Source organism: Vigna unguiculata, chromosome 10, assembly GCF_004118075.2.
Source record: "Vigna unguiculata cultivar IT97K-499-35 chromosome 10, ASM411807v1, whole genome shotgun sequence".
NCBI lineage: Eukaryota > Viridiplantae > Streptophyta > Magnoliopsida > Fabales > Fabaceae > Vigna > Vigna unguiculata.
The window spans coordinates 32,480,414-32,504,706 of record NC_040288.1 but is presented as its reverse complement, the minus strand read 5'-3'; the positions used below and the strand labels follow the sequence as shown (position 1 = coordinate 32,504,706).

At 30.4% G+C, this 24,293-nt stretch overlaps 4 protein-coding genes and 1 non-coding gene across 6 annotated transcripts; 4 read left to right on the top strand and 1 right to left on the bottom strand.

Moving 5' to 3' along the window:
* Nucleotides 1–503: 503 nt before the first annotated feature.
* On the top strand, nt 504–1,325 carry LOC114167635. Its single transcript, XM_028052750.1, has one exon. It carries the CDS (start codon nt 867–869, stop codon nt 1,203–1,205), a length of 339 nt encoding a protein of 112 aa, XP_027908551.1. The 5' UTR covers nt 504–866; the 3' UTR covers nt 1,206–1,325.
* A 4,050-nt stretch (nt 1,326–5,375) lies between these two features.
* On the top strand, nt 5,376–13,108 carry LOC114167166 (ATPase ARSA2). The gene is made up of 7 exons (XM_028052156.1): nt 5,376–5,838; nt 5,947–6,071; nt 7,873–8,023; nt 9,684–9,794; nt 12,228–12,366; nt 12,465–12,580; nt 12,667–13,108. The coding sequence occupies exons 1-7, from the start codon at nt 5,587–5,589 to the stop codon at nt 12,835–12,837; spliced, it is 1,065 nt and encodes a 354-aa protein (XP_027907957.1). The 5' UTR covers nt 5,376–5,586; the 3' UTR covers nt 12,838–13,108.
* Nucleotides 13,109–15,366: 2,258 nt separating this feature from the next.
* On the top strand, nt 15,367–15,447 carry TRNAL-AAG. The gene has a single exon. It is a non-coding gene; the product is annotated as a tRNA-Leu (tRNA).
* A 1,127-nt stretch (nt 15,448–16,574) lies between these two features.
* LOC114167188 (ubiquitin-related modifier 1 homolog 2-like) lies at nt 16,575–18,227 on the bottom strand. The gene is made up of 4 exons (XM_028052187.1): nt 18,070–18,227; nt 17,459–17,534; nt 17,289–17,371; nt 16,575–16,929 (listed from the first exon to the last, which is right to left on the bottom strand). The coding sequence occupies exons 1-4, from the start codon at nt 18,090–18,092 to the stop codon at nt 16,812–16,814; spliced, it is 300 nt and encodes a 99-aa protein (XP_027907988.1). The 5' UTR covers nt 18,093–18,227; the 3' UTR covers nt 16,575–16,811.
* Nucleotides 18,228–18,385: 158 nt separating this feature from the next.
* LOC114167187 (peroxisome biogenesis protein 16) lies at nt 18,386–21,639 on the top strand. 2 transcript variants are annotated; one of them, XM_028052185.1, is made up of 8 exons: nt 18,386–18,640; nt 19,133–19,190; nt 19,564–19,780; nt 19,902–20,194; nt 20,279–20,547; nt 20,710–20,777; nt 20,904–20,965; nt 21,069–21,639. In XM_028052185.1, exons 1-8 carry the CDS (start codon nt 18,572–18,574, stop codon nt 21,128–21,130), a joined length of 1,098 nt encoding a protein of 365 aa, XP_027907986.1. In that variant the 5' UTR covers nt 18,386–18,571; the 3' UTR covers nt 21,131–21,639. The 2 variants fall into 2 exon arrangements, with proteins under 2 accessions (XP_027907986.1, XP_027907987.1); XM_028052186.1 differs by lacking the exon at nt 19,133–19,190 and having other exon boundaries at nt 18,413–18,640.
* Nucleotides 21,640–24,293: the final 2,654 nt, after the last annotated feature.

The window sequence follows — 24,293 nt, the reverse complement described above, 5'->3', positions numbered from 1 at the left end:
CCAAAGATTTATGGCAAAACTCCAGACTCTATTGAACCACATGCACACTTGACAAAACCTCATTGGACTCTGTTAGCCAAACATCTCATGAATTTTCATCTCACAAAAACAATTCTTTGTCATTACACAAAGATTTTCCTTTCTCTCGATCAGCGAGCATGTACACTCATCCAACACGATTTTCCTGTTTTAAATATATTTTAATAATATATATAACTTAATTTATCAAATGATGCATTACTTTTATCCAAACACGCTCCGTTTACGGGATGATAAACCAACATTATTCACAACGACTACAGTTATGCGAAACCTTCCGCTTAAACAAAAGTTATATATGAAAAAAATTTCATCAAATATATTACTTTCTACGTGTAAATATTAATTAATATCTAAATATTATACAACCCATTGTTTTAACGATAAAGTACTACAACCTATCATTCGTCAAATATATAACCAAACTAATTTATGGAAATAAATGTACATGAATCTCGTGTGGTCACAGGGCATGATTCCTAGGTCATTTTATAGACTTTTCCTCAGATACAAGATTGCCCTATATCATCACCAAATTTGGCGACACCTAGGACAATTCCGTTGGTTTTGCAAACTCCAATGTTCAAAAAACCACACGAAAAGAAAGTCATAAAAAAAACAAAAAACAGACTTAGGAAGGTAGTTTGGCTCCAAAAAAAGGTGATTGAATCACGTAACACCACTTTCCTTATTTTCCTCAACCTCGTTCTTATTCTAAATAACTGCTAATAACCCTATCTCGTTTTTTACTTCACAGTTTTCAAACTCTCATCTCTCTCACACACACCCCATTTCTTTCTTTTCTTTCTTCTCTTTCTCTCTAAGTGATGGCTTCAGACCCCACCAGAAAGAGACTGGTATTAAGCTCAAAGGCCATGGCTGATGCAGCTTCATGGTACTGTGCCTTTGTTCTTGTGGCCCTTTTGCTCCTAACCATGTTCAGAGACAGCTCCACGCTTCCGAGCCATGTAGACAACAACAACAACAACCAACTCATGTCACGGCCATGCGAGGAAATCTATGTTGTTGGAGAAGGTGAGACACTTCACACGATAAGTGACAAGTGTGGTGACCCTTTCATAGTTGAGAACAACCCTCACATCCATGACCCTGATGATGTCTTCCCTGGCCTCGTTATCAAGATTACACCCTCACATCATGCCTAGAATAGTTAAGGTTTTATATTGAAGGAAGAATCGATTCTGTTAGAGGAATATATTGTCATCATCTTGTTCTTTCTTTTTTCACTTTATTCCTTTCTTGATCCTTGTATATAACTTCTCAGAATCAACATGAAGTTGAAAAGCTTTTTTTTTTTTTTTTTTCATTTGTATATATGAATAAATAGTAAGGAAAACTTCATAGTTTATAGTCTTATCTAGAATAGAATAGCCTTTGTGTAGGTTATACTTAACAAAAAATAGAGTGTAAATTCAGTTTTTATATCATTGGCCTATAAGTAATTGGAATATACTTAATGTTCTGTTAATTCTATTTTTTTAAGTGAAATTAGTGTTGTATATTATGAAGTTTTCAATAGATCGATTCTTTTATTGATGTTACTATTTCGTTAATGGAATTGTCGGTGGTATGATGAAAACGGTGAAGAACAAACTTCCAAAGCTTTCATTGTCGTGGTTGAGGAAATATTCTCATAGCTATATATATGTCCATGGAAGTTTTGAAAATACTTGTAAATTTTCTATTTTTCTCTTGCTTTGCTTGTCTTTACTTTGTTTTATACGCAATCGATTGAGCTTGTATGTTTTATGGATGAGGGTAAAATTGTCACAAGCTATAAATCTTGTTGAGTCTATATACTTTGTCTAAGAATGGTTAAAATTCCTTGAGATAATCACTAAACGAATGTTAATGATATATTCTTTAATATGTTTTAATACAGTTTTTTTTTTTATAATGAGAGGCATTTATTAGTTTAAAAGTGGAACTTACACCCATTTATTAATTTATTATGAATTCATTTAATAATTCATAAACATGTATTAACTATGGTGCTATTACTTTTGTAACTACGAAAAACGAACGAGAGAGAATGCTGTTAAATTGGTTAAGGTATCTTGGTACAATGATGGTTTTAGAAGTTTTCTATTTATTGATTATTTAAAACTTAAATAAAGAACAAACACATTCACCTATTAGTTAATAGAAATCACAACAAGATTATTCTATACGCAATTTCATTTCATGAAAAGAAGATACTTATATTGATTTTATTATTTTTGGTGAAGATTTCACCAATACAAAAATAGGATTTCACGATAACAATCCTTTTAAAAGTCATTGTCATCATAAAACATAAAACATGTGGTGACAATTTTGTAATTTTTGCATATTTTTTAACGACGGTTAGATATAAAATCGTCTTCTTTTTTCAAAAAGCAAAACCATGATGGATTCAAAATACTGTTGTCAAAAATGGAATGTTAAGGAAATCATGATTTAAGTCATCTTTCATTTTTCGCACTCACTCTTATGTTTCTCCTTCTACTTCACAAAGTTTTCTTCTTTTGTGGAAACCTGTGCCACCGTTGTTGGATTATTTGGTTATACCAACATTGTTCGTTGCCCTGATCATTGGAAAAGTATGAGTTTTCCTTCCCAGGTTTATGTTACAACCATCGTTGTTACATTATTTGGTCACGCCACCATCATTTACTGCCCTAGTCATCGAAAAAGTGTGAACTTTCCTCCCTATGTTGGTGCCACAACAACCACACTGCTACATTATTTTATCACGCCACCACTATTTTTCGTCCCGATTGTAAAAAAAGTGTGATTTTCTTGGGCGTTTTGTGGGTGGTGGGTGGGTGGGTGTGGGTGTTTTATGACTTTTGTGTTATTTTCTTGTTCTTCATGTGCATGATTCATTATTTATGCTTTTTGTAGTATATAAACATTGAAAAGTGACTTAGAAACTAGTTCAAGATTGAACAACTTAGAGGTTTGATTTTAAACATAGACTATAACATCTTAGTCATTCTAAAGACCTTCTCTTAATGCAAACCTTGTGTTACAATGACTCAAGAACTAATATTTACACATAGAAGTTTAGAACTTGTGTATAAGGAATTAGGACTTGTGAACTCATGGTGTGAAAGTTTGAATTATGTTAGAAATATATTGTGTAGATTTTTGTTTTGAGTTTAGTTTGTGAAATCCAACCCCAATGAATCTTTGTATTGTTCGCTTCATATAACTTTAATTTAGTAGTTTTATATGCTTTTAATCTAATTTCATCTCGCTTAATTTGAATCAATCCATGTTTATATTCATAGTTTAAATTAATAAATATACATAATTATGTAAACCATCGCAAATCCCTTGAAAAAATAATATTTGAACTTTTCACTTTTTTATTACTTGTACAACTTGGTACACTTGTCCAAAAGTTATCAAATACCAAGACAATTTAAGAAAAAAAAAAGGTATTCAACTCTCCATCATTATCACATGTAATTATAATGTTAAATTATGCCTTTGGTCTCCATTTTCGTAGAAAAATATTGATTTGGTTCCTCTATTATTTTTTTATCTCAATTTGGTTTTTATTTTGGATAATTTGATGCAATCAAGCCTTTTCCGTTAGTGGTACAATAACAATGTTAAAGGAGTGTCACGTGACAATTCCTAGACTTTTTGAATTTTGAATTTTTATTTTTATTTTTGAATTTTTTAAAAAATTAAAAATTTGCCACGTGTCAAGCTGATGCCGTCTCACGTGACAATGATAATGTGATGTGGCAGTCACAGTGCCACATGTCACTATTATGTTATGTGTCATTTCTTCATTCTCAATTTGGTCTCTATATTTTTATTTGTCTCAATTTAGTTATCATTTTTGTAAAAATTGCGCAATTTTATCCATCACCAAATTGAAACAAAAATTAAATTTTATATAAATGTTATACAAATATTTTTATTAAATTTGATATTTTTATTGAAATTGATATTTTTATTATATATTTTTAACAAAACTAAGTTTATTTAAATTTGTGTTTCACATTCAACTTTACTAAAAATTGTTTTAAATTTTAAATTCATTTGTTTTCAATATTGTTACATAAACTAGTTAAAATTATTTTTAAAATTTATATAATTGTTATTTTTACACAAACTCAAACATTTGTATAGAAATTATTGAACTATACACATTTTAAAAATATATTCAAATTGGTCCACAACGTGCACTCGCCTGAGATGCCGCAAGCTTGGTTTGTAATTTGATTGCGTTTTATGGCACCCGTCCTTCAAAGGAAGAATAATTGCTGCAAAATTATTTCTCACAGGAAACAAAGAATAAAGAAGAGGAGTACGTTTTTGTTATCTGGTATTCCACGGGACGAGAGGGTTTTGAAATTTTGTTGATTTGGTTTTCAAATGTATTGGAGGAGATCAGCAGCAACAAATTAGGATTTGAGAAAAAAAAATTATTGATTATGGGTCGAGTTGGGTATCCATGGATTTTTTATTTGGTACCCGTACCCAACCGTTTATATTCGTATTTATCCAAATATTTTTATCCACTTAATCTGAATTGAAATACATTAAACTGAATCCATCCATTCTCTGACGGGTTTCACGGGTTCGGGTGGTTTGAGTATTTTTCCTCACCCGTAATTGCATCAAATTGCTCAAAATAGAGACTAAATTGAGATAAAAACAAATAGAAAGACCAAATCAATATTTGCCTACGAAAATGAAAACTAAAAAACATAATTTAACCTTATATTATCTAGAACAAAATGAGATTAATTATTTTAAATTTCCAAATATGATTTTAGAAAACAAAGTCATATGTGCAAGTCACATAAAATGGGTTATATGATGCTCCTTAAAATAGAAAAAATGTTCTACATAATTTTTTTTATTAATAGTTGAAAAGAGATTTACTATACAATTTTACTATACAAACTTCAATTTCACTAATTATATTTTATTAATGATTGAAGTAATTAAATAGAGATTTAGTAATTGATACACATATTTATTAAAATAAATTGACATGATTTAGAATAATATTTATAGAATTAAGAAAGTTAATCCAATTTAGTAATAACGTTACATTATTTTTACATAATTAATGTATTCGAATTAAATCGAATTATAAATATAAGTTGTCATGACATAAAACATGAATATTCTGAAAATAATTTGTAATGTAACATTTATCTTACAGTAAATAAATAAATAAATAATTAGAATAGTATTTGACCTAGACTTTTTGGTCATAAGTAGTATGTTCTATATGTTTTTTAATTTATTTAATGAAATAAAGAAAAGAAAGTGATTTGAAAATCAAATAAAAATAAAAATCAGTATTTGTGTGATTCATGAGATCAAGATTTGGATTCGTTTCGTACTCTGGAAAAATGAGTCAAAAAAACTCTGAAATCAAATTCACATGCTGTTGAAATTGAAGAATAAAGAAACACAGGAAGAAGAAGAAGAAGAAAAAGAGTTGTGTGAATAAAGGGGTGAATTAGGTTTGTGATCGATTGATTGATCGGAGAGAGAAGAGATAGGGAAATGGGGGATCAGGCTGAGGGAACGGTTCAGAACGTTCTGGATCAGGATTCTCTGAAGTGGGTCTTCGTCGGTGGCAAAGGCGGCGTTGGCAAAACGACATGCAGTTCGATTCTCTCCATTCTCCTTGCCTCCGTTCGCTCTTCCGTTCTCATCATCTCCACCGACCCTGCTCATAATCTCAGCGACGCATTTCAGCAGCGTTTCACCAAAATCCCCACTCTCGTCAATGGCTTCTCTAATCTATACGCCATGGTGATTAATCCCCCTTTTACCTAGGGATGTTTTTTTTTTTTTTTTTTTTTTTTTTCTTGTTCAATTGGTTTATCTTATTTGTGTATGTATGTTGGGATTGTGGTGTAGGAGGTGGATCCTACCGTTGATCATGAGGATATTGGTGGCGCTGATGGGATGGACAGTTTATTCTCTGAACTTGCCGGCGCGATTCCCGGAATTGATGAGGCCATGAGCTTTGCTGAGATGTTGAAGTAAGAATACTGTGGCACTTCAGTCTTGCTGAACTTGGTTTTGATGCGTATGTGTACTGTTTGTGACAGGATAAGTAGAGTGATTTAGGTTTGAGGCGTGTGTGCGTGTGTAATGTTTGGGAAATGATTAGTGGATTGATTTAAGTTTGTTTGAGAGGAAGAGGAGTGATAGTTGATTTTGGATTGGTGGCTCCCTGGTTGTATTTAGTCTTTAAGAACTTGCTTGTTAGGAAAATTTCGGAAAGAAAAACTATCAACAGACACCACTACCCTAATTAATGTCTAGGAGTCGCTAGAGAAAGAATTAGAGAGAAGTGTGGATGTGATAGAGATATGATGTTGTGATAGAAAGAGATGAATAGAGAAAAGTTTTAAGTGTTGATGTAGTGTATGATATGAAGGTCGACACAGATTATTACTCTTTCGGAAAACCTTAGGGAAACAGTTATTGAGATTTTAATCCTGAACATAGGTGCTCTTGTAAAAGGGAAATAGATCTCTAGGTTTTGTTATCTACTTTTACGTGATTGACACAATTCATGTGTGCTCATAATTTCTTACAAGAATCTTGTATAAGTTTGATACCTGCCATTGCAGTGGCCTCTTTGGTTGTTGCCACTGCCCGTGACATAATAAATTTCCTGATTGAGATCGTAGTTCTTTATCTGTTTCCTCAGGATCTTTAAAAGTGACACGCCAACGGAAACATGTAAAAAATTTCAGATATTGAATTTTCAATTTTTTGATTATGTAAATTTTTGGAGATTAGTTCAGGGAGCAGAAGATTCTTTTTGTTACCCCACAGCCCATTACGAGGAGCCTTTGGACCATCATCGAGATTTTACTTGGTATTTTATAAGTAAAGGTCATAGGGTTTTGTTGGAAGGACTGGGGACAAAACTGGTCATGGAGGATGGTAATGCTCTGGTTCCGTATTGAGTAGAGAGAAACTGGAAAGGAGTATAGTGAATTTTGTGTATTGTGTACACACAGTATTATTATTTATAATGAAGAAGATATATAGGAATAGGGAACAAAATTATCCTTTAGTGGGAAATATTTGGTAACATATGTCCCTGTCAAATCATATCATATCTCCCTGTTAAATGTAATCAAATCATATTCTTAACAGTTTTGGTAAGTGTCAATTTTGTATATTTTCACACCCAAGGAACTGGGTGGATGGAATGAGGGTATTAGTGGCAATAATAGTATAGGTATGAAGTGTGGGGATGACAATAGTTCCTCACATCCTAAAAAATTACTTGAATTGAAAATTAGAAGGCTGGGGATCCTAATTTAAATCTTACACACATGAAATAGTGTAGCTACGAAAATTCCTATTGTAGGTTCCTGAAAATCCTGTCTTGTTGTAGCAAGTGCTGAGTTTTTACTTACTCGTGTAAAATATTAAAACTACAGTATTGTGTAGGTATATGATTAATGAGAGGGTGCCACTCCCATCACAGGTATTCTTGTAGCAAAAAGGACTTACAAGAAAAGACTGAACCTTTTTGCTTTTCAAACAACCCATATCTATGTTAATTTTAGTTACAAATGAATCAATACGTTGTAATATCAAAATCTAAAGTTGTATGCATAATATTTATCCACAATAAGCTATGTGAATTTTTATTTATTTGTTGATTTGAAATCATCATTAACGGTGCTTGCTTAATCAAGAAACCTGTTAATCAGGCATGTGGTCTTCTTATTTCTTTATCTTTCTTTGAAATGTCACTTTTCAACTTAATACTTTTATGTTATTCATTGTGTGTTTTGTTCTATAATTATTTTGCAGATTGGTCCAGACCATGGATTATTCTGTTATTGTATTTGATACTGCTCCCACTGGTCATACACTTAGACTGTTGCAATTCCCAACGGTTTTAGAAAAGGGTCTTGCAAAAGTAATGTCTTTGAAAAATAAATTCGGTGGTTTGTTTAATCAGGTATGAACTTAAGAATAAAGTCTTTTGCATCACTTCATATTTTCTTTCTACTTTAATTTTTTACTAATCTCAGTTTCAGTATTTAGATAGACTGTAATATTCAAATTTAATTAACCTACCGTATTTCCTCATAGTAGATCTGGGATCAGTGCAATATAACATTTTTTTTTAACTTACATAGAAGACTTATTTAATACAAGATCTTGATAACCCATCCGTCCACACCAGTTCCCTCTTAATTAGATGGTTAGTATTAAACAGACCCTCATTTAATTTGGAAATGGAAATCTTACCGTTTAGTGTTCAACTTCAATCGCCTCATTTCATTCCTTGATGTATTTTTTTCCTCCCAGATGTATCATTCCATAGCAAAAGGATGTTTTCTGGTCCTGTGCAGCGATCCCATTCTAACTGTTTTGTCTTTCTTTGCACTACAATTCAGGATGGAAAATGTGGATGTCTGTTGTCCATTGTTTTAGAACTGAATCACAGGAGACCTCTTTGACGTTCTAAAAAACTACTGATCAGTCCTTGCCATTGTTACTTTCACCATATTCAATTAAACAGTTATCATTTGATGCCTTCAGAACAGTGGTATCAATGTTGAAGGCCAAAAGTTCCGCATACAAACACTCGTTGCAGTCTATGGAATTATCATTACTAATTTACGCATTTAATAGTCCAGATAGTTTATGAATGCAAAACCAATTGTTTATGTTACTTGTGGATGGACACCATCATCTTTTTCTTTTTGATGATTTTCGGATAGCTTCTACCCCTAATCATAAATTGTAGTGCACTTGCAGAGTGAGAGTGAGACATTCTCCCCATTCTCTCAATTAGACACTTTCAATGTTTTCTCTCTTCTCTCGTTTGGATGTATATTTCACACACTTTTACAGCTAGTAGTGTAATTTCAATCAACCATAATGACCATCTTTTTTATCTTTATTTGTATACTCTCTTTTAACCACCACTTTCAATTTAAATAGGTTATTTAAATCTAAATGTAAAGATATTTATCATAAATTTTTTTATATAATATGATTTATCTCGTTTGGATGTATATTTCACACACTTTTACAGTTAGTAATGTAATTTCAATCAACCATAATAACCATCTTTTTCATCTTTATTTGTATACTCTCTCTTAACAACCACTTTCAATTTAAATAGGTTATTTAAATGTAAATATAAAGATATTTATCATAAAATTTGTATATAATATGATTTATATCCTTTATCCAGTCTCAGTATATACATATGATATATCATATATGTACGTACATTGATTGGATAATTTAGGAAACAAGCATGGTATGTTCTAGGAAACAAATCCCTGATATTGTAGGATTGATATGCTAGTAATAAAACCAAGGTACAACTAATATACAGAATTAGAACCAATAGGGCTTAAATTTGAAACTTTCTAAAATATTTTGAACAAATTTTATATTAAAAAATACATATTATGAATTTTAATTTTAAAAAATCAATATATATTCTGAGGAAGCAGGCTATTTAATACTACTTTATAATATTCCTGTAGCATAGATATGTTTGTATCCAACTTGGAAGAAACTTCTCTGATATACCCATGAGACTGTTTTGTTTTATAATCTATTGTGTAATTGGAATCCATTTTGAACTTTTACCACAGATGACTCGTATGTTTGGCATGGGTGAGGATTTTGGAGATGATGCAATTCTTGGGAGGCTTGAAGGCATGAAGGATGTAATTGAACAAGTTAATAAGCAATTCAAAGATCCGGTAAGAATTACATTAAATTTATGTATGGTATTGTTTTAAAAATGTGAATTTCTTGTTTATTTGTCTTGTACTGTTGCTGCTGAATGAACCTTAGTTGTAGGAGCTGGATCAGAAAATGAATGAAAACAGATTCTTTATTGCTTGCATATAAACTAAATTACTGGTTAATAAGGCCTGCTCTCTCCACAACAATCATCAATGCCCCTTCCTTATCGGATTGGATTGGATATCTTTCATCATCTAGAGAATCTCAATTAATAAGAATCCTGAACACTACACAAGGAAACCTTGCCTATAGATGTGCAAGGATATTGTCTAATACATGACTAATTTATAGATATTTAACACTGTCAGTTAATAAAATAAAAGGTTAAGTATGTTTTTAGTCTTTGAACTTACATGCAAAATTGGAATTCGTCCTTCTCGAAAAGTTTATATAAAATGCAACCTTATACTTTAGTAATGCATGAAATACATCCTCATTGAATGATGTTAAGTTTTTTCTTAGGTGTGTAACGGTGATGATGAGGGGATTAAAAAGTTTTCAGACGTGGCTGCCACATGGCTGACACGTGTAATTTTATAAAAATAAAATTTCTGATCTTTTTTGGTCTTGTTATTCTTTTCTTTTACAGTTTTTTTTCTCTTTTTCCTTTCCCTCCTTCAACTTCTTCTAAGCGACCCTCAACCCACACCAAGGGTCTCACCACAGCACCTCCCCCATCCAACCAAACCCACTGACGGCAACACCGACACATTTGGAGCCCTTGCCGCTGGCATTGGATGTCTCTGCCATTGTCTGACCCTTCAAATTAGTGTGTGCCGTTGTCAAACCCTAACTTCTTAAGATGGGAAGGATCCAAGCGGTGCAGGATCTCTCGATTTGGTGAACATCGTCATGATCTCACTGCAATCCCACATCCTTGATCTAGCATCATTGTCAACTCATGGCCTCCTCTATAGTTGTGGGATTGAGCGAGTTTGCATGTTTACTTTGGATTTCTGTCACAATTATTCCTGTTCCTCCTATTTCTCCTAATGTTGACACTCTTAATTGGAGGTCTCAATTTTCTATAACTTTTAGTGTAGTTTGTATATTCATGAGAGAATTTAACCTTGTAATTCTTAGAAACCATGGTTAGTTAGGAGCTAATAATGGGAGAAAGTTGAAGTAGCACATTGCTGGTAGTGCAAATCATGTCTTGACATGTTAATGTAAAAAATAACATGAATATTTTACTTTTAATGGAATATTACATTTACTATTCACACTAAGACTGCTGGTTTTTATTTTGCAGAAACTATATTTTCTTAAAGGAGATGCTCTGTTGAGGAGCTTATTAAACTTCTATTCATGAACCATATTCTTTATGCTTATTTATTGAAAGGAGAATGTTGAGTTTGATTTTAAAATTAGGATTATGCTAGTATTTGTATTTTGTATTAGACTTTGGCTCTATATATATGGCTTTATTCGTGGACAATGTATATAGAGTTGAAGTCTATATAAATTCCAAATACGAACATTATCGTAATTTTAAAATCAAACTCATAGCATTATAAATAAAAAATGATAAGAATAAGATCCTTATCTTTATCTAACTATCTTAAAAGTTTTAAACATAACACAAATCCTATAAACTAACATGTTGATGTTCTAATTATTGATAATTGTTGGAGATCCCAAATCGATTAGAGATAAGACAAATTTATAGGATATTAGTGGGTGCAAATCCCACCTTATTAGCCAATTTTGTAAGGTTGAATTAGGTTTAAATTTCCTTTCTTAAGGTGGTATCAAAGTCATCTAATGCTTATATCTAATGCCTATCTCAGTGAGATTTGTTGTTTGACCACCCATTAATGTCTAATCTTGCGCTTGAGATGTATATGCATCAGTGTAAGGAGTGTGTTGGAGATCTCACATCGACTAGAGATTAGATAGATTTATAATATATAAGTTAGTGCAAATCTCACCTAACAAGTTGGTTTTGTAAGGTTAAGTTAGGTTTAATATTTACTTTTTAAGAATAATTTAGTCACATTTCCGACAATTTTCTTTTTCTGGTCTTAGATAACCTTTAAAAAATAATGTTACGTGACACATGAAAAAATTAAGGTGAGTACAAGCATCTTTGACTTGTGTTTGGATCTGTATAATTTTGATAAAAAGAATGAGCTTACTTTCATTCAGTTTTCTTATAATAAGACATCCATGTTTTTTGAATTTGTAACTTGGAATTGTTTGATAGGTCCTAGCCATTTGTTGTTATTTTTATGTTCCCTTTATTTCGAGTTTTATACGATCAATTAAGATGTATTGGTTTTGTCTTTGAATAAAATATTGTGTGCTTGATCTTATTTTCTATTGTACCCAAACCCAGCTTCCAATCCCTTTCCAATCACTGAATTGTTGTATTTCTTTATTTACAGGACATGACAACCTTCGTCTGTGTGTGCATTCCCGAATTCCTTTCTCTATATGAGACAGAAAGACTGGTTCAGGAACTTACAAAGTTTGAAATTGACACCCACAATATCATCATTAATCAAGTAATCTTTGATGACGAAGGTAACATTCCTGTCATGTCTTTTATAACTTACATTTTTTTTTAATTTCTTTTCAAAATCATATTATTTTCTTCTAATCCTTTCACCCTTGTATTGTAGATGTTGAATCCAAGTTACTCAAGGCAAGAATGAAAATGCAGCAGAAATATCTGGACCAGTTTTACATGTTGTATGATGACTTCAACATTACCAAGCTTCCATTGCTCCCAGAAGAGGTTAGTTGTTGCATTCTTGATACTCAGCAATTTATTTCCTGCTCGATTGTATGATTAGACTTAAATGAACGATGACAAATTAATAGGTTACTGGGGTTGAAGCTCTGAAAGCATTTTCTAGACATTTTACATCACCATATCAATCCTTAGCTAGTGGAGGAGACCATGTAGAACGGTTACAGCGCAAATTAGCATCACTACAACGACAGATACATGAGACTGAGGAAGAATTGGAGAGAATCAGAAGGGGCATCTAGGCTTGAGGGTCTCCATCCATGAATAATGTCATTGTACGCCTTTTTTGTTCACATTATTTTTTAGCTTACATTTGATAAAGCATCTTTTTCTTTGTTGGCTCGCCAACACAAGTCATTCTCTATATGCTTTCATTTTAAGGTCACAGTGAGCTTTGTTATGTAACTCCAAAAAATTATTACTGAGGTTAGTCTAATTTGTTTCATGAATATTCTTTAACTTGTCTTGTATTTTTATAATTTATATTCTGAGATGGATAATTTCTTATCAATATTCTTCTTTGTTTTGTTTAAACTTTCCAAGTATTGATGTGCTTGTTAAGATGTCCAATAAATTGTCCATGATGAAAAACCTTTCTGCTTTAGTTGGATAATATGACGATGATACCATGAAAAGTGAGACGTAAAAAGGAAAAGAAAAGAAGAGAAAACAAGAAATTGGTGGAAATGAAATTTAATTAAAGGAAGACTTTCAAGTTATGATAAATTTAGATGTTTTAAAGTTCATATTAAAAGTTTCATTTTCTGAAGTATTTGAAATTTTATATTTTTTAATTGAGTTTTTGCTACCCAATTTTAGTGTTAATTAACACGATCGAAGAAGTAATTAGTTTGGATGTCATTTTGTATATGATGAAAAAGAATAAAGGTTTAAATTTTAAATTTATTAAATATTGAAAATTCTCATTCTTTTAATTAAATCTCTATCATTAATTGAACTTTAAAATTTAATACTCATATTAGTATATTTTATTATACTTAAAATATATTTGAAATAAAAATTTAAGAATTTATAATTGCTTATGTGATTTCTATAATTCATTATTTAATTTTTATATTAATTATGTGATTATTTATAATCTGAAAACAGAAAACCAATAAAATATTTTATAGTTATTGTTAACATTCATTTTTGCATAATTTTCATATTTCTGTCCACAAAATGTGAGGTTTTTTTTTTTTTTTTTTTTTTCGTTTTGTACATTTGTTTTCACATATATAAATAAAAATAATTTTCTTATTATCAGTCATATGTAAAAAAGGAGTTGTTAATAATTTATTAACGTGATAGAGATGATAATGGAATGGAATAAGTTTGACTGTCTTCATCTCTATTTTGTTTTATCATTAAATGGACATAGATTTTTACCATTTCAAACATTAATTAAATATTTTATAAAAAATAAAAATTACAACAAATAAAATATAATATTATTAAATATTTAAATATTAATTATCAAATATTTAAATATTAAAATAGAAGGCATAATTTTTCAATATCAAATATTAATAAAAAAATTATAATCGAACAAATATCAAATCAAAGTTAATATAAATGTCAATTGGATAAATTAAATAAATATAATAAAAATAATTAAATAAATATCAATAAACTACAAAACTAATAATCAAATAAAATTAATATAATAAGTTACCTCTAGGTTATTCAATAAATTAAATATGTTTTACTAATTTAAAGTAAGAATAAACATAAAGACAAGGACAAGTACGAAAATTAGATAAAGTGAATATGTATTTACTTATCACGTTTCTATCCTAATTTAAAAAATAAAATATTATCAACATGTCCTTAGTCAATACGGAGAATTTTACAAATATTCATGAAAACATATTCATATCATCTCTAATTAAGTTTCATCTCTAATCAAGTTTGGTATACAACATCCCAATAGCTTGGACTTAGGATTGAAAGATAAAAAAATTGTAAATTGTTTTGGATAGTTTAGTTAATATAAATTTTTAAAAAAATTACAAATAATATATTTACAAAATAATCAAATTACTTTATATAATATATTAATTTTGATGGAAGTATTAAGTTATAATTTTATTTTCTTATTATTTTATAATTATTAATTATTCTTAAAAGTATCACATCCCTCCATTAGACATAAAATTAATTTTAAAAATATAAATAAGTATAAATATCATCTTATAAATCATTAATGATTTATAAGTTGAATTAGGTTTAAAGTTTATATTATATACATCCATATTTTATTGTTGTTTATTATGTTTATGTTATATAATATAATAAGACATATTTAATCTGTTATTTACTGTATATGATGAAAAATAATAATTAATTATATGAAGCAAATAAAAGATCATAATCAATTATTATTTTAGTATAATTGATTATGTTTAGAAAAAAAAACACACAATGATTTATGGTTATTATGTGATTTGGTTTAAACATACATAATTGATTGGTTATGCAATAGTTAACTGATTATACTTTTAATGAATGAATGCAATTGTAAGAAAGAAACCATTCATCCATGCACTGATCAAGCAACAAACATGCAAACAATTTAACAGCTTTGTGAACATGATCAAGCAAGGTTTCAGTAATGGATAAAGAACAAATAATTGGAAAATCTCAGTGAATGTTGGAGTAGGGAAAAAAATAATATCACTGCAACATTACTCAACACTGGAAAAAAAGTTTTAACTGATTTTTATTTCACTTCACATTAAAATACTTTCTGCAGTTTTATTAATCACAAAGTTGAGATGGCCGAGTTGGTCTAAGGCGTCAGATTAAGGTTCTGGTCCGAAAGGGCGTGGGTTCAAATCCCACTCTCAACAAAATATAACATTTTAATTTTTTTGCCTGTTTTTTTTTTTCCCACAATCATCAAAAATATTACTTTATATTTTCTTTTTCCTCTAAATATAAATCAATTAGTGTCTTGTATATATAAAAAGCAACCCTTATTTTAAAAAATTACAAAATAATTAAATATTGCCATAGTATTTTTCTTTTCTTAAAATAATCAAAATAAGAAAAAAAACATTAAGAGAATTATAAAAATTGGAGAAGGAAATGAGCTTGAATGGGTATTTTTCTATGTTTTTAATTTTTTGATTTAATATATATTTAGAGAAGAAAGATAAAAGAAAAATGAATGTAGTTTAAGTATAAGTAAATCTTAGCTAATTTCATCATATTTAATGGAATTGCTCTCAAAATACAGTTCATTTAATTTAAATTTCATTCTCAACGACTATTTATTATTTTTATATCAAGTTTCAAACAAAAGACAATTTGATAAATAAAACGGTTTAATTTTTTAGATCAGTTAGATTAGAGTATTTAGTACTTTCTTTTATTGCCGTGAAGTATTATATTAATTTATATTTAAGATCAAAAGAGAGTATACAATTTTGTTATCAATAATTAATTTTTTTCTTCTGCGTGAAATTTTTACTAGAATTTTGGTCTCCAGTGAAATTAACCTACCAACAAATTATCTATCCACAAAGCTTTCAGTCATTTAATATAGATTCAATCCTTACCGATCAGACCAAGTTTTACTTTTATCTTTAAAAACATAATTTAATCATTAATATCAATTTATAAATAATATTGACAACTTAATCTTTTCCAATTTACAAGAATCTACACTCAACTCAATCAAACATAAATAAATATATGTATATAACGATACAGCTTTTAAAATATTGAAGACTGTTTAATCGATTACATTTAATCAATAATTAGAGTAAGTTGGGTGAAAGAAAACTTTTAGTAAAACACCTTAAACTTCTAAACAATAATTCATTAAAAATGTCAAATCATGAACTGGTTGGTACATGATAATAACAACAATTTGGCTTAAAGAAACATTTTTTCTTCCACAGGTATTGCTATTAATCACCATTTCAATGAAAGGAAACACATTTGCAACAATTGATGAAAGATACACATAATCTCTCAGAACAAATATAAGATTTTACTTTGTTAGTGTCAGACAAATATCATCATTCCTGCTAAAATCTGCAGTGCAATACAAATTTGATTTCAGTGAAATTAAGGACTATAAATAGCATTATGCATACTACACTATGTAAGTTTGTTCATCCACAAACTTTTTAGTTATCAAGGTTCCAAATGACTTCAACAACTATGTTTATCATTAAGTGATAATAACCATTTGAAAATCTGAGTTCTAACCACCATGCAGGGTTGATATAAAAACCACCACATCTTTCTCTTCCAGTGATGTGTCCAGCTGACCACTTAGCTCCCAATCACAGTCATTCACCAGAACAAGAACTCCAGGTCTCCTGCACAACAAACCACACAATAACATTGTTTAGCTCTATAATATTTACACATTGTCACACTGTCACAACTGAAATTATGATGATTTCTATTCACCAGACGAAATTGGATGTTGATACATATATATGTATCCCAAATATTCAGTACAAGTATTCTTAATTAGTTTAAGCATAAACTAATGAGAAAAACTCAGGCTTAATTACATTAAAGTAAGCTATCTCTGATGTTTGCAATTGAGCATATACAGTAAATCATTCAGTGTGTTAAGATTATATACCCTTCAGATTAAATTGATGGTAAACATAAACAAGCTAACTTGTTCCTATTCTTAAATCAAATGTATTTGGATCATAAAACTTACACAGTGTCTCCTTTCATGAACATCTCAGGCCTCTCCTTAATCAAGTTTGTTCGTACCCAAGAAAGCAAATCTTTCATGATCAACTGAGAAAGTATTAAGAAAATGTTAGAAGAATGAAAGAATGTTCCAATGTATCATAGTTAAAAAATATTTATGGTTGTATACAGTACCTTGCCCTCTCCATTTTGTTGCTCAATATTGACATTATGAATCTTCTTAGAGTCACAAAGGAGTTCCAATCCTCCACTGTATGTTTCAGTAATTTCATCAGATCACACAAAGACTCAAGGTTCTAATCTCAGATATATATATATATATATATATATATATATATATATATATATATATATATATATATATATATATAATTCTATATTACAATGGATTCTAATAGGATACACATCCAGCACCATGATTTACAATTTTAAGATTCATTTATACTGCACTCCAGTTCCATACTTTGCAAATATCACATCTCTGACCTAAGAACATCAATCCCATCACCCAAGTTGAATAGATGATGTTCAGAACAACATCAAAATTCATCCGATGATGCTGAAAAAATCCATGTTACTGTTTACCAAACAAATAGAAAAAGATAAAGCATACAATTTCTAAAATAACATTATGTATCCTATACCTTAATTAATATAAACAGAATACCATCAACAATATTAGATTTAAAATTTTGAATACTTGCTCCAGTTCCTGTATTTTTTCATAAACAAACCACCCAAAACCTTTGAAAGAAGAAATTGGTACCCATTAATCTTATCTTTACCCGAATTCAAGCGTCAGCTGCATGTTCAACAACGATTCCGCAGAACCCCAAAACCCTAGAGAGAGAAACAATCGAAAGAGGAGAGAGAAAGAGGGAACTCTTCAAATCAAACTTCAAAAGCCCTAAAATTTATTCCTACGCGACATCAACACAAGTAGCACAAACTCTTCACTGTACAATTAAAACCTCATCACCGAATCTTGACCGTCCATTTTTTTTAAGAGTAAATAGTCTAATCCAACGGTTCAAGAGATAGAAGACTGTACAAATCAACGGTCAAGACTAAATCGTTCCATTCCCCACAACATGACACGTGATCATATCCCCATGTGCTCCTCGTTTTCTCATCTCCGATTGAAATGTTTGAAACCCATATTCATTACAAGCAACTTGTGTCGAAATATTAAATCTTGGCCAACTGGGTCTCTTCCAATTCCTTCTGATTTTGCAAGCGAGGTTTGGATTTCGTGCTTTTGTATATTTTCGTTGAGTTTTTGAAGCTATGGAGGCTTACAAGAGATGGGTGAGGCAGAACAAAGAGTTTGTGCACTCCTTGGAGTCTTTGGCCAATGTAAGGTTACCTTTTGGATTAACATTTTGACAATATCGTTTTTCGTTAGGTTAGATTAAACGTAATCATTCCGTTGTTACAATTTCACGAGCCAAAGTGAATTTTAAGTTAGGTTATACTTCTGTGTTGTTTGATACTTCTCACTAATTGTGGATTGGCAATTGTAACTGCACACGAAATTTTGGGGAAAATGGTGATTCTGATATGAATTTCGTGGGTTTATTTATAATTTGGCTATTGCTGTTGCATATGGTGCTATTTTGTTGTGCTTTTTTCACCGATGATCATGATTTGGTTGTTTCGTTAGTAAAACTGAAAATTTTGGGATTTTGTAATTATGAATGAAAATATATTTAGTGCAGTGGTTTTAGAAAATAAATGAAGCGGCCTGTTTTGCTGTGATTGTTGTTTTCTGTTTGTTCAAGTCTATGAAGGCATTATGTTGAAGCATAGTTTGTGAATACTTTATTGAGGAGTTGAAAATGTGGACAGGGAGTGACATGGCTTCTTCCGGAACGGTTTTCTGAATCAGAGATTGGACCTGAAGCAGGTTTTGTGAATTTTTATAACTTTTTGCTACTTCTTTTGAGCTCCATTAGAAGCTTAGATGTTCAGTTATTTGTTCATGTTGATTTCGAAGATGATAACCAGTTAAAAAAATAAATTTACTTTGCAAAGCCATGTGCATCCCTAAACTTAGTTTACCTGTTGCATATCCCTATTGCAAATTGCTGCTATTAACTAACTAAATTCCTGTTGCGATTTCAAGGGTCATGTTACTTTCTTCTAGTCTAGCTATATTTTCTTTAAATTAAACGACTTCTAATTACCTTATTTATTTTTTCTAATTATTTTTCTCTTGCTATATTTGGCTATGATATAGAGATTGGTACCTTATTGAGAAGATATATGATTTCATGCAGTAACAACCGTTCTGGGTATCCTCACAGCTCTCAATGAACACATAATTGATACTGCTCCTAAGCCAAATATTTCAGGCTCTGTTGAGCCTTATTCATTTCCTTATCCATTATGGTTATCTGCATTAAAGGATTTGGAAACATTAGTTGAAGTTGTGGCACAACATTACTATGGTGATGATAGGAAATGGAATTTCCTTGCTGTTACTGAAGCAACCAAGTAAGCAGAATAATGTAATTTAGTGTATGGCCCTTCCTAATATCCTCTGTCTATTGTTATATTTCTTATATATGTTGCCCATGATCCATCTTTCTTATCATCTTGTGTCACTATAAATCAGGGTACTGTTTCGATTATCTTTATTTCGTAAGAGTGGATATAAGATGCTGCTACAAGGAGGTGAAACACCCAATGATGAGGAGCATTCAGATAGTTTTACTTCACAACATATAGGCTTAAACCCCGATGGTCATCATAGACCTGGTTATATGAAAAATAATCTTGGTGCAAACCCAATGAATCTTGAAGGAAGAGCACTATCTGCTCTAGTTAGATTTGGAGAAAATGCTAAGGTATCGGATCCAGCAAGATTACACCGGGTTCAACCCCAACAACAAACTATGGAGCTTACAAGTAACTTGTTTTTTAAAACATCCCTAGCACTAGTGTAATTGATTGTAATGCATCAGATATTCAACTTATATTTGTTTCTTTCAGCTTCAAGAGTAGATAGACCTACACTTTTCACCATACTGTCAGAAAGGGGTCTGCGTGGGACTCTGCTTTTTATTGGAGAAGTTCTCTTTATAAGCAGACCGCTTGTTTATGTTTTATTTATTCGAAAATATGGTATTCGGTCATGGACCCCTTGGTTCCTTTCACTGGCTATTGATTGCATAGGAAACAGTTTTCTTTCACTTGTTACATCATCAGTGGTTGGTGGGAAAGAGCAAGTGTTTCACCTGTCTGCTCCAGAAAAGGATGAGGTTTGTGTTTCTCTAGACTGCAAAACCATACCAAATAAGATGCACTGAGCTTAAATAATCTTCTGCATTGAATCTTTGGCTTTTAATTCTGCATTCCGAACTCTTGGATCCTTGTATTGTTCCACCCTCTAAAGATTTAATGCTTAAATAGTTTTGCTTCAGGTTAAACGACGAAAGCTGCTGTTTGTTCTTTACCTAATGAGAGATCCATTTTTCAGCAAGTATACTAGGTAGCAATGATTTACATTTAGTTCTCATTTTTCCTCTTTCTTTCACATTTCTAACACCTTAGGTCTTGTAACGTGCTACTTCTAAGTTGGAGAAAAAATGATACTAAAATTTTTATAATGTCTTAGGCAAAGACTTGAGAACACGGAGAAAGCTTTGGAACCAATTCCTGTCATAGGTTTTCTTACAGGTCTGCTTCATACTTTTTTTTGTTTCCCTAGTTTACCTTTTATTGTCTTGCTTGTCATCTTCATCTCTGAGTATTTGATCTGTTTTTCTGATGATTGTTACAGCAAAACTTGTTGAGCTTATGATTGGAGCTCAAACTCGATACACTTACATGTCAGGATCGTGATATAAGTCCGGAAAAAACACCTAATCACCCTCCAAGATTTTGGAAAGATAGATATTCTTACTCTTCTTCCATGCCATATCCTGTTACAGATCTTTCAAATGATGAAGAGATATCAAACCAGCTAGTGCTATGATGATTGAAAAATAACAAACCATGCAGGCTTGAACATTTCTTTTGCAAGACAATCCCGCAACCCTTTTGTGGGACAAGTTGTTTGCAAGGATGGTTTCACTATCAATAACTCTGTATAAATATGCTTCCTTGGGAGATTTTGTTCTACTCCTATACACAATATAGGTTGAGACAGATTATACTTGTAGTTCTGAACATCAATAGTGAAGTTAATCTGATTCTTCAACTCGGAAAACTGTATTATGTTAAATTGTTATGTTTTAAGCTAATCTTCCATCAGCATCCATGTGTAGACAAATGTATGTTAAATTTTGCTTTTTTATCACTGAAGGTAAATGAATAACCATCTGAAGCAGCAATGCTGGCCAAGTTATGTATTTTTCCTTATCAGCTTCATCTTGTAACATTCTTTTCTTTAATACATTTTAGCTTCTATCAATTCTTGTCCACCAAAAGTATGCTTCTTATAGAGTTGTCAAAATGGACCATTCGGCCTGACTTACCACGGATTGGTCTGAGTGAGTCAACCCAACCCGGCTCATTTATTAACGAGTCAAAAAATTTAAATCCGGTTTGGCTCACCATGAGTTAGTGGGTTAAAGGGGTTGGTTCACTAGTTCACTTCATTAAAAAAGAAAATACAATTTTTTATTTTCAGTCCCCAAAAAAAAAATTATAGATGTGATTAAAATTTAAATAAACTTCAATATAATTTAAAATAATGTTCAACTTCAAATACAAATTAAAATCACAAAAATATTAGGTTTACATTTGTCAACCCAATATATTGGTTAAAAAATACAATTCAACCCAATTTAAATACAAAAAAATTGTGTGATCATTTATCTACGAGTAGGTTGGTGAGCCGTGTTAAAAATTGATCCAAATTGATTCGTACTGATTTATAAAAAAAAAAAATCAACATAACCTAGTCCGAAAGGTTTACATTTGTCAACCCAATATGTTGGCTAAAAAATACAACTCAATCCAATTTAAATACAAAAAAATTGTGTGATCATTTATCTACGAGTAGGTTGGTGAGCCGTGTTAAAAATTGATCCAAATTGATTCGTACTGATTTATAAAAAAAAAAAATCAACGTAACCTAGTCCGAAAGGTTTACATTTGTCAACCCAATATGTTGGCTAAAAAATACAACTCCACCCAATTCAAATGCAAAAAAATTGTGTTATCATTTATCTATGAGTGAGTTGGTGAGTCGTGTTAAAAATTGACCCGCACTGAAATTTGTAAAAAATATTTCAACACAATCTTGTCCGAACCCATGATGGGTCGAATTAACCGAAAGCTTTTGACCCACTTTCACAACTCTAACTCTAGTTTGTTATGGTTCGAAGTTAATGTAAACTATTCAACATCTTTGTAATGTTATAGTTGTTTGGTTCGCAAAATAAATCGGTTATACTGTTTAATACTTTCATATTTGAATGAACAAAATGTCTATGGCGTTACAGTGTCATGAAATTGTTCACAATTGTATTGCATTCCCTCTCATAACATTTCATATATTTTAGAAAGTTTGTTCTAAAAATTTATTTCAAAAATCATATTTTGAAATTTTCAGAAAACTAGTTTTGGAATATTTTCGAAACAAGTAAACTAGAAATTACTTCATAAATGGTAAAATGATCATTTTAAAAAGTATGGAGGTGCGAGACAAAGGTTTTTATCAGTGGGTTAGCCCAATGAGCTCGACTTAGCCCAATATGAAACCTTGCTTTAAAATTGAATTCACTATATTGTAATGGAAAAAACACTGTTTACCAAAATAATCAATCATACAAAACTATTAATAGAAAGCTTTGATTGTTAATTAATTTCTTATAGAAAGATATTTTAAAAATCCATTTCATTTAAACATATTAAAAAATGCTTCATATCCTAAAACAATAAAATAAAATAAATGTGTAATATCAAATTCACACCCGTACTCGTTGAATGGGTGAAATTCTTACTTATTATCATCCATATTCAATCACTATACCAAACATAAAATGTCAAATATAGCATACATTTTTAATTATGCATTTAAGATATCTTTAAATATAAGATATTAATGTATCTGTATCACCATTTTCTTTTCTTTCTAAACTAGGGTCCACACTTAAGTAGGAAAATACATACTCATAGTTATTGATTGAAATTTAAGAGATTTTAATAACTTCAGACATGCCCACACACACCTACAAGGCATAGATTACTCAATTAACAGCTATAAATTTATTTATTTTTTCACCATTATCAGTTTAATGAGTCAAATCTACAGTTACGATATGAAGGCATGGAATTTAATAATAATTGATTTAGCTTTCATCTGGGTTTAAAACAATGTATCAATGTTTAAGATTAAATAAAAGCAGACAAAACAGAATTCAACTTGCCAAAAAGTAGTTTGATGAGGATAAGAAGGAGCCAACATCTTTTTTTCCTACCTAATCTCAATATTAGTGTTCTTTATACCCGAAAAAGAAATATATAAGCCATAATCAATTAAATTTTTAAATTAATATTAAAGTAAGTGTAATAAGATTTCTTGCTAGTATATCCCAAAATCGTATGCTCTATATAAATAAATGGTTTCTTTAATTTAATAGATTGAGATGGTAATCAATCATTTTAAATTTAAATATTATAAGAGTAAATTATTTTAGAGTTAAAAGTTAAATATTTTTGTTAACCTTAAATTAATTTGACGTAAAATTAGAATTTTTCTTATCTCGAAGTTTGATACATAATGGTCTCAAAACTTTAAAAATGAATATAGTCTTGTTAATTCAACGATGTTAATTTTCTTGGACAATAATATTTTGACATCCAATTTTTTTATACTTATTTTTATTAATTTTCACTTTCTCTTTTTGCTCTACAAATAAAAAAATTAAATTTACTTTATTAATGACTATTTATCTCTTATATGAGTTGTCAAATGGTATTAAAGAATTTTTTTTTTCTTTTTTCTTTTTTCTTTTTAAGTTAAAAAATCTATCTGATATTTATATTTAAATGTGTC